The sequence below is a fragment of the Microcebus murinus genome, chromosome 4 (assembly GCF_040939455.1).
Source record: "Microcebus murinus isolate Inina chromosome 4, M.murinus_Inina_mat1.0, whole genome shotgun sequence".
Classification (NCBI taxonomy): Eukaryota; Metazoa; Chordata; class Mammalia; order Primates; family Cheirogaleidae; genus Microcebus; species Microcebus murinus.
In genome coordinates this window covers 44,490,984-44,510,025 of record NC_134107.1, presented here as the reverse complement: position 1 = coordinate 44,510,025, position 19,042 = coordinate 44,490,984, and the positions used below count along the sequence as shown (strand labels likewise).

Below are 19,042 nucleotides of genomic sequence, written 5' to 3'. Positions count from 1 at the left end.
GTCATAATATGGGTCCATAATACTCATCAACGTGTTCTGAGTGATCATGAGGGTCATTTTACTCAAGAAGAAATGGGGGAGTGAGTGAGATGTGCACCATCTGGGGGATGGTCATGATGGAGACTCAGACTTTTGGGGGGAGGGGGGGAAATGGGCATTTATTGAAACCTTAAAATCTGTACCCCCATAATATGCCAAAATAAAAAAAAATAATTAAAAAAAAAAAAAAAAAAGAATAACAAGATTAAAAAAAAAAAAAAAAAAGAAGAAATGGGGGAAAAAAATAGAGTTGGGCTGAGACTAGATCTATCCATTGAGTCAAACAACTTCCATATTAAAAATATGTGGTGAGTAAATTGTATGGTATGTAAATAATTTCACTCAAGCTGTTACCAAAAAATTAAAGAAAATTAAACAAGAAAATGGGTGGTGGGTAGAATATCCACATACAAAATTTCAAAGACTAATGATTCATTAAAGAATGGATTAGAGAATATTGTTTGTCCAGAAGCTGCTGTCTTTCCACAATCAGGTTTTCAAGAAAAGCAACAGTTAGCCCAGGGGCCCCTAAATTGATGCTCAAATGCGTTCTGGATTAGCACTGGCGACTGTCAGATACTCGGCTGCCTGCTGACCTTAGCAAGGGCGTCACTGATGACATCGAGATCATGCCGCAGCTCATCCATGGCACTGGTTATGCTCTTGGTGTCTTTCAGGATCTGAATACTCCGTGTATATGGACTATACTTCACTCCAAATGGACGCTTAATTGTTTTGGTAAATTCTCTATTTAAGAAAACAAATAAGAGACAATCAATTTCTAGGAGGTAAATGATGAAAATTAAATAAGCAACTGAAGACCTACTTCACATATTAGGCAAAAGACAAATCTTTGTAGATACGTGTGCAACCAATCTGATCTACTTCTCTCTACCATATGTGCAGAGACCCCTGGAATCCCACACAAGTGGAAAACCTAAAGTATTCATAGATACATCTACCCTGGCATTACTGGGGGAAAATCCTGTAGATATCTTTATTAATAATTTAGTACTTTATACATCTCTTAACTACAATAAGGAGACAATCATATTAGCTTTATCATTAGACATAAAATTGTGTCATTACAACACTTGACCACATAGTAACAGACCCCTCAGTCATGCCTTATATAACTACACCTACACACATGTAACCTAAGTGGTTGTAACATATAATGCGCATGCACACACACACAAAAAAAACCCTCAGGCCAGGCGCAGTGGCTCACGCCTGTAATCCTAGCTCTCTGGGAGGCCGAGGCAGGCGGATTGCTCGAGGTCAGGAGTTCGAAACCATCCTGAGCAAGAGCGAGACCCCGTCTCCACTATAAATAGAAAGAAATTAATTGGCCAACTAATATATATACAAAAAATTAGCCGGGCATGGTGGCGAATGCCTGTAGTCCCAGCTACTTGGGAGGCTGAGGCAGGAGGATTGCTTGAGACAGGAGTTTGAGGTTGCTGTGAGCTGACGCCACGGCACTCACTCTAGCCTGGGCAACAAAGTGAGACTCTGTCTCAAAAAAAAAAAAAAAAAACCCTCAAAACAGGCCAGATATGGTCCTGACCCATGCATGTGTACTTTCTTTCTGCTTAGATGATATAAATGATATAAATTTCCTCTCAAATGATATAAATTCTACACTTTCTTTAAGCACTAAAGTTCTTCCTCTTTTATTAAAGCACCATTTGAACCTCTCATTTGGCCCCCTCAAGAACAATTATGTTCAGGACCCCTAGGGATAACTGTGTATGGAGAACAATTGTACATGAGTAGGAGGTGAAATCCAGCTTGCAATCTACCTACCTGGTCTACCCAGAAGGAATCTCTTCTTCTAATTTGCATAAAGGTGCCATCTGTGCTAGAGGAAGCCCTGCAGGTATTATTCTTTGATTCTATGCCTGGCCTAACTCCCCAACGAATGGTAAATTCCTGGAAGACAAGGACTATGTCTTCAACCCCTATCTATCCTGTCATCACAATATGACCTCAGGACCTCTTCCACCAAATGTTTCATCGATTCTGCTTCTAAAGTCCTTCTCTTTCCTACTACTTCTTTCTTAATGAAGGCTTTTGTTTTTACTTGAAGTATTGCAAGAATCTCCTAAAAAGTTTCTCTGTCTCCAATATCTTCCTTTCCTAACCACACACAGCTAATTAATAAAGAATAGTTTTGATCGCACTGTACATATCTCCTCTATTTTTCAATATCCTTACCTTTCTTCATGCTGTCTCTAAGCCTAAAATTTAATATACCTAAATATTATCTATCCTTCAAGTCTTTTCTCAAATGCCATTAAGCTTTCCCTGTTCCCTCAGCTGAAATGCGTCCCTCTTGAATAAAGTGCAGAACAATAATTTCATCTGTATCTCTCTAAGGCTCCTATCACTTTCCATGTTGTTGTATAGTGTATAAACATATATAAATTTGTGTATAGGTTATTTTTCCTATTAGATTATAAACTCTCTGATTGGAAGGAATGAAAAAAAGCAATTCCTCAGTGTATCTGATTCATATTTGCAACTACACAAAATCATCATATGCAACATACTCTAAATATTTGTTGTAAAAGAGAGATAGTTTATGGGCAGAAGGCTCCTACTGGGCTCCAAATTATTTAGCTTTCTACTTCTGTGACTTATTACCATCACTGGCCCTATCTTTTGCAGAAGAAAATGAAGGCATGAGGAAGATATTCTTTACCTCATTTTTTCCTTGGCATCTTCAAAACTTTCTGATACAAAGTAGACATCCTGAAAAGTTGTGATGAGACATTCCTGTTTGCAGGTAATCTTAGGATCAAAGGGCTTTACTTTGGCATGTCCAGAAAGTGCATGCTAGAGGACAAAGAGTCAATGGATCAAAAAATAATACCTCTTTTCATAGATCACACAACTGTCATTATTGGCACATCTCTGAATATATTACTAATGCAATGGCCCCAACCTACAACTTCAAACTTATTTCCTACAGTTCTATTCAGCCTACAAAACAAATCTCTTTCTAAACCAGCACTTCTCAACTTCCAGCAAAGCAAATGGCTTGCTCTTCCCCATAAAGGCCCCAAGATCATCTCAATGGCTTTGTTCTCTCTTCTTCATATAAGAGGCACCCACGGATCTTTATTTATTCTTTTATTATGGCACCTACTTTCTACCCAGCATTAGTTATTCCTTTACATAACTTATACCCACCACCAGGTGCTCCTTGAGAGCAAGACAGTACTTTGGACAAGTGTTTTGCACACATCCATCACTCAATAAACATAAGTTGATTTATTCATTGGATAAACAATGTATATCAAAGAAATCCTTAGAAATTATAGAAGTTACTGTAGCATATCATAAATGATAAGGAAACAAGACTTTGTAAGCAAAAACTTTAAAACACTTTTTGTTTAAAAGATTATATATATTTACACACACATATATATATCAGAAAACTTGGGAAAGAGAGAAAAATGGCTTCAAGTAATGATTACTGCCACCCCAAGTATTTTCCATAGTAAGCTCTTGTTCAAATACAAAAACTATTTCAGGTTGTATCAATTATATCAGGTGAATATGGTTATATACAAAGATTTACAACTCTTACTTTGAGTTCACTGATAGAAGAAAGTAAGCCAGCGCCAAAGACTCTCAGCTGCCCGTCTTGTTTACATAACCCAAACTCTACAGTGAAAAAGTAGCACTGCAAAAGGACATCAATATTACTTTCACATCCTAAATAACTTCAATTCAAAACAAAGTACAACTCTTAGTCACTGATCCAAAGTGCCCCAGAATAAAGTCCAAGATCCCAGCCTAGTTCACAAGTCTTTCCATAATCTGGCCTCATTCAAAACCAGCACTTCTCAAACTTTTGTTCCGAGAACTTTTATATACTGTCAAAAATTTACTGAGGACCCCAAAGATCTTTTTTTTTTTTTTTTTTGGTGTAGATTATCACTAGCTATGTTAGCCATATTAAAAATTGAAACAGGCCAGGCACGGTGGCTCACACCTATAATCCTAGCACTCTGAGAGGCTGAGGTGGGAAGATTGCTTGAGCTCAGGAGTTCAAGGTCAGCCTGAGCAAGAGTAAGACCCTGTCTCTACTAAAAATAGAAAAATTAGCCAGGTGTGGTGGTGTGCACCTGTATTCCCAGCTGAGGTAGGAGGATCATTTGAGCCCAGGAGTTTGAGGCTGCAGTGAGCTATGAGATTGCCATTGCACCCTACCCAGGGTGACAGTGAGACTCTGTCTCAAAAAAAAAAAAAAAAAAAATTAAAACAAAAATATAATAAACCCACTTTATAATAACATTAATAACATTTTAACAAAAAATAACTATACAAAACAAAAAAGTTAGAAACATAGAATTGTTTTACATTGTTATAAATCTTTTTAATGTATGGCTAGACATTATTTATTGTCTGGCTAGAAGACAAATGGATTCTATCTGCTTGTGTATTTAACCTGTTGCAACATGTTGTTTGGGTATATGCAGAAAATTCAGCTTCACACAGTTATGTAGTTGGAAAAGGGTTGAGTATTTTAATAGCCTTTTCAGATAATTAGTGATATTCTTCTTTGACACTGCATCAAAACTCAACGAATGGTATAGTTTCTTAAAGTTCAGCTGCAATGTGCAATTGTCAATGAACTGCCTATTATATTAAAATCCACTTTGCACTTTGAATGGCCTTTTTACCATGCATGATTTTGATCTCTAGAACCACATAAAAGGGTTTCAGACACCCCAGGAGTCCCCCAAAAAACAATTCAAAAAGCAGTGTTCTAAAATCTGGCCTATTTCACATCACCTCCCTGACCCTCACACACTCTGCTCCAGCTTCTTGTCATTTCCTGAGACACACCAAGCAAGTCCTGTCTTTTCTTGTGTCCTCATCCTGAGCTGCTCTTCCTTCCTTGCTTGGCACATTGCTCATTTTTCATCAGCTAGTCCAGATGTTCCTCTTCCATGAAACCTTTGCCAAACAGTTCTGTGCTCCCAGAGCAATTTGCCTGAACTTCCATACAGATTTTATCTCATTTGAATATAACTGTCTCCTTACATAGTATATAAGCTCTTTGAAAGCAGGAATTAGCCCTTACTCATCTTTGTATTTCCAGCACTGTATCTTATACTCAGTGCTCAAAAATATTTTTCACATAATTTTTATGGAACCTATCATTTTATTGGAAAATAGGATATATACAAACTATTTACATCGTTGTAGTCTTGTGTTTCTCTAACTTTTTTAAAGCTCATGTCTCCTTTTGATAAACCTGAAAATTTTAAGCCAGGTGTGGTGGCTCATGCACTCTGGGAGGCCGAGGCAGGAGGATCGATCAAGGTCAGGAGTTCGAAACTAGCCTGAGCAAGAGCGAGACCCCGTTTCTACTAAAAATAGAAGTTAATTGGCCAACTAAAAATATACAGAAAAAAATAGCCGGGCATGATGGCGCATGCCTGTAGTCCCAGCTACTCAGGAGGCTGAGGCAGGAGGATCACCTGAGCCCAGGAGGTTGCTGTGAGTTAGGCTAATGCCACAGCACTCTAACCCGGGCAACAGAGTGAGACTCTGCCTCAAAAAAAAAAAAAAAAAAAAAATTATATCCTTCTTTAATGTTATTTAAATTATTTTAATTAAATTAAATATTAAGAGTAAACAAAGTTTTTCTAATGGTATTTTGAATATACACTTCTAAACCACACAGATACTCATTCACCACCACCCCTCCCCAGTTGAGAATTGCTAATCTATATTTCCAGATTTATACCGTTGCCAGTTTTTGAACAGCCTCCTCTGAAGCTCCAAGGGAAGCCAGGCCAATTTCTTGGGAGAATTGGGCAAAACTAGGTTCAGCCAAAAGGGGGACGTGACCTAAGAGTTCATGGCAGGTATCTCTGAAATAGAGGTACAAGTTGGTTACACTGTGATGATGCTTAACATATATACATAATCAACCATTCAATCAAATCAAAATCCAATCTTTTCTTCTAATTGATCAGGTGGTGTTACTTTGGTGATAGATCACAAAGAACACTTATCAAATAAAGAAACAATTTTGGTTCAAAACCTTAGCCACTCACAGACAGGCACATTTAAGTGCACATCAGATACTCATAGACATCCACATTCTCCCAACCCACCCCATACACACCTAAATCAGGTCTCTGCTCAAATGTCACCTTCTCAGCAAAGCCTCCCTGATCACCCTTTTCAAAACAGCAACACACACACCTCTATCCACTCATACCCCCATCCATCTCCTTTCCCCTCTTTATCTTTCTCCATGGCACTCATCACCACCTGACATAACATACATACATTTATTTGTTTATTATCTGTATTCTCAAGCTCTATAAAGGAAGAATTTTTTGTCTTATTTTTTTCAGTTTTACATCCCTATGCTTTGAATAGCACTTGTCACCTAAGAGGTTGTCAATTAACAGTAATTATTATTATTATTATTATTATGGCTAACATCTATAGAGCATGAATCATGTATTATGTGCCAGGCACCATTCTAAATGCTTTACATATGCTAGTTTAACCCTCACAAAAACCCATGAGCTAGGTGCCATTATTATGCATAAACATTTACTGAATGAATGGCTGATGGAGAAGTACTTACGGCTCTGGGGTATAGAGAGGATCTGAATTGTGTCTCACATATTGAGTGCAGTGAAAGACTCGAAAGGCTAAACCTGATAAAAAATCTCTTGGTGATAGGTAACCAGCCACAGGACGGATGGAAAAACCTGTACGCTCTGCAAAGCAAAAGAATAAGCAGAGAAAATCTTCACCAGAAAAGACCATTGACTGCAGCATTTTAATTCTGCCAGAGGTGCTGAGTGATGCCTTGAAGGAGGACATGAAAGCTAAAATTTATTATTTGCATACTAAGGGGAACTAATAATTACTAAGCATTGACCATGGCCAGGCAATGAGTAAGACCTTTTACATATCACATCTCCTTTCATGATTACAACAGTGTTAAGGATTTTTCTTCTTCTTGTGATAATTATAAAACAGAGAGGCTCAGAGACTCAATAATGTGCCCAAGGCCACACAGTAGTTGGTAAAGGTAGAATGAGAATCCAAGTCTCCTTATGCTGTACTACCCTTGCTGTTTCCCTAAACAGTCTACAGTATCTCCTAAATAATCTTACTTTCTTTTTGTAAAAACTCACTAACAAGAGCTATTAATTTAGATCAGAACAATTTTTGAGTCTGTGCCATTTTTAGCCAGTACTATCTCTTATAAAGTATTTCCTTTATTTTATCTACACTGGATGGTGCTCTTCCATCCCCCAACAGCTAGGGCTGCACACATACTGTAAAAGGCCTGCCACTAGATTTTGGTGGCTCAAGAGACTTCTGTAAGCTCTAATTTTGGCCTTCATTCAAAACTCTTATGACTCTGGTATCACTCCCACTCTGATGGGCAGACTGCACTATCCAATAGAACTTTCTAAAATGATAGAAATGTTCTGGCCAGGTGTGGTGGCTCATGCCTGTAATCCTAGCACTCTGGGAGGCTGAGGCAGGTGGATTGCTCGAGGTCAGGAGTTCGAAACCAGCCTGAGCGAGACCCCGTCTCTACTAAAAATAGACTCTACTAATAATTGACCAACTAAAAATATATATACAAAAAATTAGCTGGGCATGGTGGCGCATGCCTGTAGGGAGTCCCAGCTACTCGGGAGGCTGAGGCAGTAGGATTGCTTAAGCCCAGGAGATTAAGGTTGCTGTGAGCTAGGCTGATGCCACAGCACTCACTCTAGCCTGGGCAACAAAGTAAGACTCTGTCTCTAAATAAATAAATAAATATTAAAATAAAGTGGTAGAAATGTTCCATATCTATGCTATCTGATAAAGTAACCACTAGCCACATGTAGCTATGGAGCATTTGAAATGTGGTTAGTGTGACTAAGGAACTAACATTTTGATTTAAATTTATGTTAAACATTTAAAATTTAAACAACCATATGTGTCTAGTGGTTACCATATTTGATAGTGCAAGTAGCCCCTTCCAGCTGATGTTTTGTTTGAATTGTCTTTTAATTTTGGTTTCTCTCTTTGACACTTGCCCTTGAAACACCTTCAGCAACGCTTTCTGCAGCCAGCCCAGGCTCCAGACCCCAAGTGAACAACTTTCAGTTTTGTATCTATAACAAAATATTTCCTCCAAATCTCATGCAAATTTGATTTTACAGCAACTTCTGTAGTATATACTTGTCCATCTTCAAAAGTCCAGCAAGGTTGTGTGCATTGATTCTCTATCATCCTTAATCGCTATTTTTTAAAAGTTTTCATTTTTATAGGAATCACCTACATGATTTCTGCCCTTGTAGAAACTATATTGCCCTTTCCTGTTTAGTTCTTCTTAGTTTTGTGTATAGTTGTTGAATACTGAGAATTAATTCAAAAATAGTAATGTCAGACCATGATGGAAATAAGCTAAACTCTTCTAGTCAAAAACATACCTTCCCCTCCCCCCATAAGGTAATCTTTTGAGATGATCTACTGAGATAAAAGAGAATATTCATTTTTCTTACATATTATAGACCCTAGAGATCACTGACCAATTATTTTACTTTCCATACTAGCTAGAATAATAAAGAGGCCTAGACAAAAAAGTATGAAGAACTAAAAGGAACAAAATTGTCCTTACCCTTTGTTTATGCCTCTATTAGCACAACATCTTTCTTATGAAAGTGGTAGAATGTTAGTGTGGAAAGGGGCATCAACATTCCCCAAGATGCTTGAATCTCCTCCATCACATCCCATGTGTGGAGCTCTTGTATGAACACTCCATGGATGGGGAACAAACCATTTCATAAACCTGTTCTATTTTCTCTTGCTTTTTTTTTTTTATTAAAAAAAATAAAGTTCATTGAAATCTGATCATTATTTCCATTTTTACCAAAGAGAATCATTCACAAGCCTGTTCTATTTTCAAATGTCTCTTTTAACAAGATATTCTCCATTTTGAGCCAAAAGCTTGCAGTTTCTATCCAATAGTCCTTTACTTTAGGGTCACATAGCAATCCGTCTATCATATAAGACAGACTTCAAATATTTAAATAAAGCTATACCATTCCCTAAATCACCAAGTTAAACACCCTGAGAGTCCTTATTTTCAAATCTCCTTCTAATTCTGTTCATTTTCCTCTACTCTTGCTCTGGGTTACGATTATCTCTCTTCAAATGTGGTGCCCAGTCCTAGATCCAATCCTCCAAGACACAGAACAGGGAAATGCTGGCCTCCCATATAACTAGACTTCATTTCTCTATTTAAAATGCTGTCTTGATCAAAACAGAGTTTAACATTTCCTTTATAAAAAATTAATTAGCTTATTACCTCTTAAAAAGTTTGAGACATCTTCCAGTTGTGGGATATTATCTTCCCGATATCCACAATATTTGGAAAGCAAAGGTAAGTTTTTGAGATACTCTCTGCAAGCATGGGTTGGGTAGAGTTTGTTGAGCTCTCGGAACACAGTTCCCCAGGTCTTAATCTCCTCTTCAGTGAATTCCACCTTAGGAATGGGGTCTCCACTAATGAGATAAAGGGTAGGAGTTGTTTTGAATCAGCATTTAATAAACAGTAACACTTATTTCACTTTCATTTATTTATTTACTAATTTACTAAATGAACACTATTTATTCTATTCATTTATTTTATGGTCTCAAAGTTGGGTCTTGTTATTTTTATAATATACTTACTGTTTATAGTTCATAGCCAAGTCTGCAAAATACTTTCGTCTTTTACGGTAGACATTGTCCTTGAAACCCTAATAATTAAAGATACATTTTAAAATATCCATACTAAAACATACTTCACAAAGGATATTTAAGAAACATTTCATCATTACAAGGCTATCATATTAAAGGGCTACATAATTGTTATTATGAGCAAGCATTGTTTACAGACTTATGATCATTTTTATTTTAAAGTCAATGTTATATGACAGTTTATATTCTAATAGCTTTAAAGACAAAAGATACTTTAGATACAAAGATAACATAGTGGCTACAAAGATAAAATAAGGAAAGCACCACCCTAGTTAATGGCTCTTTTCCAAGGGTGAGGTTTTTCTTAATCAATTGACTACAGCTTCAATTATATTTACCTATAATAGTAATTAAACACAAGAGTAATTAGTAATATCTGAAATAGTTACAACTGAATCAAGCCTTATATTTTATCACAAAATGCAAACATTTATCATTTGTAGATGCAAACAATGATAATTAAAAACAGACATAGCATGTATCAGTATTTCATGTTTTATGGCCAATAATATTTATTGTATGAATAAACCTTATTTTACCCATTCATCAGTTGATTAACATTTGGATTGTTTCTACTTTTTTGCTATTAGGAATAATGCTGCTATGAACACTTATGTATAAGTTTTTGTATGGACATACGGTTTCAATTCTCTTAAGTATATTCCTAGGAACCAATGATGATTTGAGAGAGAAGGATAATAGTCATATTGAGGTTTTATATCATTCTAATGACTATGAGGAAGATGGCTTTGAAGGTGGCATGGCTGGGAGGCAGGGAGACTAGTTAAGGGATGAGGTAGTAGAAATGAATAAGGAACATATTTAAGAAATATTTAGGAGGTGAAAATCAGCAGGACTTGGTAGTAGATCAGTAAAACTGATACACTCACTTTTCCATAAAAGGTGCCCAGATTTCCTTGCCTCCAACCTGTTCTCATATTGTTCCCTCCTCGATTGTTCTTCCTCTCCATCTATTTTCTTACCTGCTGGGATCTTTTCAGGCCTGCTTGAAATGTTGCCTGTCCCTGATCTCATCAGCTAGAAGTGTTTGCTCTTTTATGTGTATTTTGGAGCAGTGTATTCATGTCACTTAGCACACACTTTTTACATTTTATCTTGCATGTGCTTATTTATATATGTGTGCTTCAGCTTTTCAACTAGACTACTGGTTCTTTTTGGGCAAGTGCTACAATTAATTGCAATACTCAATGAGATTATAGAATAAATGAATGGATCTGCTGGTGGCTGTCTAAGGTAGCATAGCTCACATTTACACAGCTGATAAGTGGGAGAAGCTAGTTAGAGCCCTGGTCTGTGTAACTCCACAATTGTACTCTCGTCTCTCCTCCCCTCCCAGGAACCCATAACTTTGTAAGTAAGCCTAATGCTCTGGATTTACGAATTCCCCAACTCTTGCCAGTACTGTACAAATTCTCAAGTAAACACCTTCCTATTTCATCAACTACCTAAAAAACCAGTCATGCTGGGCAGTGTGAGTGGTAAGTCTTTCTCAGGCCCACCTTTATTTATCCTTCTTTCCAGTAACCCATGCCCATGTTAATAAAAACTGACTGCAAACACTGTCTTCATTTTAGTGTAACTTTTGGAATAACTCTCAGTAATAGGAACACCAGGCATGGGACAGATGTTTTGGAGCCAATGAAGTCAGATGTTTTTCAGGCAGTTAAGTCTCAATTCCACCAATATGGAGGTCTACTAATGCTTCATGAAATCTGGATTAAAACAAACCTGTTTAGTGTATTAAAAAACACTTTCTCCCCAAAAAAGTTGCCCTTAATTTTTAGTTTGCTTTAAATTATTTTCACGAAAATATTTATTAAAAATATTTACAGGATGGTCTGCGTCTAGTTCTGATCCATACATCAGAACTCTGTTGGCACAATGATCCAAGTCAGAAATCTTCTTTGGGAACCAAGGAACAGTTTCCATACCTGAAAAATGCAAAAATCACTATGAGTTGAAGAGACAATCTTAACTAAGGCAATAAGGAAGAAGAAATTAAGAAATAAATGCATTTAGATGAGATTTTTAATTTTAGCTTGTTCATCAAGACAGAATTTATGCAAATTAAGCAAACTAACTGCTCTGTTTCTAAGAAGTAAATTTTATTAAAAAATTTGGGGCTTTGAAATTTTTTTTGAGTCTTCAAGTTAATTTCCTAAGTGTTGGGAGAAATATTGTACTTTAGTAACAGAGCAAAAGTTTTAAAAAAAACTTGAGCTACATATTTATTCTACCAAAGCAGAATAAGAATGTATATCTTATTTACAAACCAAGGTGCAAATTTAATAAGAACTTGGAATGCTTATTTCTGTTGATGAAAAGGATCTTAGAGATCATTTATATCTTTGCCACCATGATCTTCTCATCATTCTGCAGACATATGAGCCCTCATAAGACTCTAGATTTTTGTATATGCTGTTCTTCTGCCTGGAATAGCTATCCCACTCCCACTTGCTGCCCCGCCCCACCCCACCCTTCTATTTTCCTGAGAATATTCTCATCCTTCAAGACCCAAATCTAATGAGATCTCCTTATTCTACCAAGCTTTACCTGACCTTGTAAGTAGAGCTAATTTCCTGTCCTCTGGGTTCCCATGACAGTGTGTTTGTAACTCTCTAAAGGTTTTTACTATGCTTTATTATAATATATCTGTCTGTCTTACAGGAAAGACTGGGAACAACTGTAGGGTATATTTTTGTGGATCTTAGTAGAAATAGCTAACACAAATTGGTGTACCCTAAATATCAGCTGAACCATGTAACCATCTATAAAACTCTTCATTTTATAGATAAGGTAACCAAATTCCAGAGAGGTAAAGAAATCGACCCAGGGTAACTCATTTACTTTTTTTTTTTTAGATAAGGTCTCACTGTATTGCCAGGGCTACAGAGCAGTGGCATCATCTTAGCTCACTGCAATCTCAAAATCCCAGGCTCAAGTGACCCTCCTGCCTCAGCCTTCCAAATAGCTAGGTCTAGAGGCACATGCCACCCGCCTGGCTAATTTTTCTATTTTTTGTAGTGATGAGGTCTTGCTATATTGCTCAGGCTTGTCTCAAACTCCTGACCACAAGTGATCCTGTCTTGGCCTCCCATTCTCAACATGTTCAATTTTTCATTTATTATCTGCTAGATGCTAAGCCTGTTAGAGTTACTAAGTGCTCAGGGATTGTAAATTGGAGGCTTGTGAAATCAAGAAATGCTTAATAATTTGAAAATTAAGAGATAACCTAACAGATTTCTGACTATTTTGAATTCTTTCTTATACTCAAGGGTTCCTTTTCACTTAGCTCCCACTAGATCAAATGTTGCTTTGTAATTTTTCTTTAGTATTTTGAGCAATTATATTTTGTGTTTCCTTCACTACTATGCTGTAGGCAATTGGAAAAGACAATGTTTTATTTTTACTCTCATATCTTCAAGATAAATAGCAGTTTGGACAGACATTAGGTACTCAATCTTCTAAGCAGTATTTTCACTTTTCAAACTTACCGTCTTCCTTCACAGTAAAATTATCTGGTGGATTCACAGACAGAACATTAGTATGAGACTTCAACGAATGAAAAATATCATTCAATTGTTCTCTGTTGATGTCACAGTCAATAAATATCTCAAATTCTGAGTTTCTTCTCTTTGATTTTCGAGACTCAATATGTAACAGGTTCACATGCTTCTCCTGTGTAAAACAGAGGGTAAATATTACATGTAACTGCCTTAAATATTAATCTTTGAGCAGATTACTTTCATTACCACTAAAAATCTATTTCATACTTGTCATAATAGCCAAAGGGAAAAGGGGCTATATTTAGCACTGCCAACAACAAAATAATTCTCCTTTAAATGTTATGTACTACTCAAAAAGTTTGCAAAATTCATCCCTTCCTCCAGAAACCAATAAAATAACACCCACTAGAGATCCTGCAGATTGTCAGAATTAATTGGAATTCAAATCAAAATACTAAGTCTCCTGATAAAAAGAATCTTTTGAAAAGTCTCACAAATAAAAGCTAGTTTTCAAAAAGTAAGGGCTGTGAAGAACACAAAGAAGAGTAAGACATACAAGGAATTTACAGTCTAGTTGGCTAACACATGAAAGACTAAGAGGAAATACAAGTAGTGAGTGTTCAGGTGCAGATGTCCAGCAAACAGAAAAAGCATCAGAAAGCAGAAGGTTTCATGTAGCAGATGGAAATTGAATTGAATCTGAAAGAGTAGATATTAATAGAATAGGAAGGCAGAAGGGAAGAAGGAGGTATTCCAAACTGAAGGAAATATACAAGCAAAGGCAGGGATGGGATAAGAATTATCAGAGACCATGAGCCAATAAGAAAGAAGAGGCAATGTTAGGGGATGTTAGGAAATTGGAATAGGCAAGGTTTATCCTGGAACACAGAATTTATCACAGCATCAATAGAAGAAAGCCAGTTACAAAATACACTGGGCTTGGTCAGGTGTAAAGAAGAATTTCATTTCATCTATTTCTTATAAATTTTTACAATAATAATGCATTTATAAATATTTTCTAAATGATGACTTTAAATATAAACTATGTTTTTAAAGAAAAAGATGTAAAATGTTAATTCTTCCTAAATTAACCTATACATTGAATACTACCAAAATAAAAATCTCAATGGAATTTGGTGAGGAAATGTAACTAAATAATTTCAAAGTTCATATGGAAGAAAAATACAGTCAGAAAAATTCAGATAAAGTATAAGCAATAAATAAGACAGTTCCTATCATATATGACAATGACAGAAACAGAGCCGCAGAGAGATTAAACAGTTTGCTCAGAGGCACACAGCTAATGTCCAGAACTAGAATTCAAATCTAGGCTGTCCAGCACCATAGTCTATAATCTTGAACACCATGCTTTCCCCAAGTATAATCCTGTCATATAGGAAAGGAAGAGTCACAATGGTGATAAATATGGCTGTTTTTTGAATAGTATGTACAGACTCTTAATAAAAACAATAAAGATTGGGGTAGCCAAAAATTGGGACCCAACTACATTGGGAAATGGGGGGAAAGGGAAGTTGATGAGGGGGCCACTGGACAGGGGAGTTTGCATCAAGAAACCTAAATCTTTACTTCCATTGTTGGAAATCAATCGATAACATCTATAATTTTAAAAATCAAGAAATAGAAGCAGAATAAGTATACTATTCATAGTGTGGAAGTAAATATTAGAAAAATAGTTAAAAGAGTTGAAAATGGTTGCCTCCTCTAGGCAGAGGATAAGTAAAATGGGGTGCACGCACACCCAGAACATCATGCAGCAGCTAGAAGGATGAATGAGGTGTACACACAACAGCATGAGTAGCTTTTGGAAACAGTGCTGAGTGAGGAAAAAAATTTTATAGCACAAGGCCATTTATATAAATTAATATCTGCACACACAAAACTCTACATACTCTAAAGTAAACATAAAAATAGTTCCAAGTGCATATCAAACATATTAGAGCAGTAGTCTATCAAAAGAGAGAAATGGAGATACAATGGAAGAATGAAATAAAACAGGAGGAGGTTGCACAAATCATAACAGTGTACAAGTAATTTAATCACTGTGATTAACTCAACACTTTGCACTAAGGTTAACAAAAAAATTAATGGAACTTAGGAATAAAGACAGATGGATCAAAAGACTGCTGTTTTTTCTTTATAAGTTTTGCAATATACTTATGTATATAAGTTATATAGTATATACAGTTGTTTTTAAACCACTTATTCTTTGATTAAAAAATTTTAAAAAGCAATGCAAAAAGAAATAATAGGTATCGTATTTAAGGATCCAAAGGTAATCAAGAGAATAGCTAAAAGTAATAATATAATTAACAAATTTTGGGACGAGTGGAAGGGGAAAGGGAGGGAGGTGGTATCGGTATCATTGTTCATAATAGAAAATAAGCAAACATTGTGTTAAGTTGATAACCCAAAAAGAAATATAAGAGCAACATTGAGATTTTAGAAACTCACTGCCAAAAGAACTAAAGAACAGAAAAGAGGTTAAAAGAGGTTGCTCTAAGGAGTGGTACTGAGGATATTATATGTCTTTGGTAGGAAAAATGATGCTGTCCATCACAAACTATTCTAGACTATTTGTCTATATTTAAATTTTTAATTCTTTGAAATATTATTTTCAAATGGCTATATAATATGTCATACGGTTATAAATTTGATTTTTAAAATAGCTGACCTCTATTGATAATTTACTTTGTATTATTCTATCCTAAGCACTTTATAGATATTAACTCTAACCAGTCCCTACAACGAGCCTACAAGATAAGTAGGTTTCCACATTTTATAGACATAAAGACTGAAGTGCTGAGAGATTAATTAATTTGCCCAAAATCACCCAGCTAACACGTGGCAGAGCAAAGACATGAGCTCAGGTGGTCTGCCACCAGACCCCACAAGCTTAACCACAACGATGTTCTAGTAGCATGATTTAGTGTATTGCCTACCTTAGGACAAGTAGTTTGTTTATAATTTTTAGTTCCTATAAATACATTTTTCTGTCCCTGAGCCCTTTAACTTGGTTAGGTCTGCCAGTTCAATGCTATCACAACTGGTACTTCTCTTTCATGTCACTTTACACATATGTAATTATTTATTTACTATAGTTTTTTTTGTTTAATGCCCACCTTCCCCACTAGATTATACACTCTGTGAGCGCAGGCACCATGTCTACTTTGTTCAGAGCCACATCCTTAGTGTCCGGTGTGGCGCCAGGCACATAGTAAGTGCTCAGTAAATATTTATGTTCTGCCTCACTGATCTGTTTTGTCTGAAGATAGATTTATGGGAATGGAATTACTGCGTCAAAAAATATAAACATTTTAAGGCTCATAATACATATTATCAGATAATTTCCCTACATGTTGCACGAATGTACTCTCACACCAAAGGTGTATTTGAGTGCCAAATATATTGACGCTCTGACAGTAAGGGACAGAGAATTGTAGAATCTTTGCTATATGAAAATATATCATTAAATATATTACTAATGTATCATTAAATATATTATTAATATCATTAAATATCATAAAATACATCATTAATATATGATGAAATATATCATTAAATATCAGTAAATTTTTCAGTATTTTATTAAAACAAAATTAAAATTTGCTTCTCTGAAATCTATGAAGTGAATCTTTTCTCTTCCATTTCCTTATTAGCTATTTGTATCTCCTCTCCTTAAATTGTTTGTATCCTTTGTCCTTTTATTAGAATTCAATGATATTTTAGAAATTTAACTTCTTAAGAAATTTCTGTAGTCCATCTCTGAAGAATTAACAATAATTTATATTTTAAATATAGCTTTAAAGACTCATTTCTAGAAGAGTTTTATGCAGAAATCTGGAAAATGCTTACCTGGAAAATTTTCAGTGCTTTTATAAGTCCTCCAACTTCATTCTTTAAGGAAAAAATGAGAGTTGCTCTTCCTCTTTCTAGGGAATAGTCTTTGTTCTCCTTATTGTCTTCAATCATGATGAACTTGGAGTAATTCTCTAAAATTAAAGTATTGCCTGGTGTGGTGGTGTGCCTATAGTCCCAGCTACACAGGAGGTCAGGGCAGACGATCACGTGAGTCCAGGAATTTGAAGTTGCAGCAAGCTATGATGGCACCACTGCACTCTAGCCTCAGCAACAGAGTGAAACCCTGTCTCAAAAAATAGTAAAATAAAATAAAAATAAAGCATGAAAATATAAAAGGCTAAAAAAGAAGTTGTGCAACACAAAAAATATTTGATAACTAAGGGCGCATTGACCTTTCCAAGCTTCATTTTCCTCACATTTTATAAAACTTGGATATGAAGATGTACTTTGTAAAACTCTAATGAGATCAAAATAAGACAAAACATTGCCTGAAATAATGCCTAGAATGTAATAGGCGTATGATACATGTTAGTAGTTTCCTTTTTTCTTAAACCAACCCTTCTTTAAGGCATGACTCAAGTCCTCTGGCTTCTTGTAATCTTCCTAACTAAACTAGGTGCCCTTCCTCTATGAAGGCCTACCAGCCCACCCCCACAATTTTATCGCTCATTTTATCAGCTCTAGAGTGGCTTCTCCAAATGTTTTATTCGCATATGTCTTTTCTTCTAACAAGGCAGCAGGCTCCGTAGACTAGATAGATAACTGCTATCTGGGAGAATTCTGGTTCCACTGTGTTTTCTTTCCTCTCTGCCCATGGAATCCTCTAAACCATGGGCACGGACACTTTTTCAATATTGGCCTACTAGTGCTTCATGATTGTAAATCCAACTGTGTCTGTGTGTGTGTGTGGTGTGTGCATGTTGGAGAAGTGCAGATATTGTGGGGATAGAAGTAGGGTACAATAACTTTGTATCGGTGACTTTCAGTAGAGAGATGCACACTTGAGAAATAATATCTGGATTAATAAATAGAAATTGCAGACTGAGGATTTATTCTTCTTAGTTTTCCTTTATTCAGTCTTCATAATTGCCTGGTTTCACATTGTAGTTCTAATGGAATTAACTTTTAACAACTTAAATGCTACCCGATTCCACTGTCTTTCATCTGCCCTCACATGGACCCAAGCCTTGGCAGGACCACTTGGGGCAGATATAGTGATGACAGTATGGGCTTGGAGACAGCTAGAGTGTGTTCCAGTCCCCCACAGCTCAAACTTCACTCCCTGGTGGAAGCCTTCCCAGCCTCCCCAAGTCAACTCTTCTTGGAGTATGTTACCATGGCACCATATACCTCCCATTCATCAGTCACAGCTGCATTGTAGCTTTGTTCCCCTGAGTATTTGTTTACATTGCCTCTCCAACTAGACTATGAGCCCCACAGTGGCAGGGATCACCTTGCTTTTACTCACCATTTGTATCCCCCGCACCTAGCACAGTCCCTGCACATAACAGGCACTGGATAGATGTCAGTGAGCAGATAAATGAATGAAAGATTGATTAAAGACAGGATCCTTACACTCATGGAACTGATAATCAGGTAGGGAAAGAATAATAAGAAAGATAAGAACTGTATTAGGAAGAACAGAGGCATAGTCATAGCAGTGACTAGAGCAATTGTTTCGGTATCCATCCAGAGAGGCTTCCTTGAAGATGTGTTTGAACAGGATCTTAAAGAGAAGCAAGGGTGAAAGACAAAAAATGAGGAGACGGCCAACCATTATAGAGCAGTGAGAGATCACCTAG

At 36.3% G+C, this 19,042-nt stretch overlaps 1 protein-coding gene across 1 annotated transcript; it reads right to left on the bottom strand.

Moving 5' to 3' along the window:
* Positions 1–469: 469 nt before the first annotated feature.
* Positions 470–17,673, bottom strand: TPH1 (tryptophan hydroxylase 1). The gene is made up of 10 exons (XM_012780643.2): positions 17,235–17,673; positions 13,350–13,533; positions 11,686–11,786; positions 9,766–9,833; positions 9,401–9,597; positions 6,668–6,803; positions 5,810–5,936; positions 3,638–3,733; positions 2,747–2,880; positions 470–786 (listed from the first exon to the last, which is right to left on the bottom strand). Exons 1-10 carry the CDS (start codon positions 17,349–17,351, stop codon positions 612–614), a joined length of 1,335 nt encoding a protein of 444 aa, XP_012636097.2. The 5' UTR covers positions 17,352–17,673; the 3' UTR covers positions 470–611.
* Between the last annotated feature and the right edge of the window lie 1,369 nt (positions 17,674–19,042).

Coding starts and splice junctions, on each gene's coding strand:
- TPH1 (XM_012780643.2), bottom strand. CDS start 17,351: ATGATTGAAGACAATAAGGAGAACAAAGACTATTCCCTAGAAAGAGGA. Junction 6,804..9,400: donor TGTCTCAAACTTTTTAAGAG/GTAATAAGCTAA, acceptor TTTGCTTTGCAG/AGCGTACAGGTTTTTCCATC. Junction 5,937..6,667: donor CCTCTCTATACCCCAGAGCC/GTAAGTACTTCT, acceptor CCTCTATTTCAG/AGATACCTGCCATGAACTCT.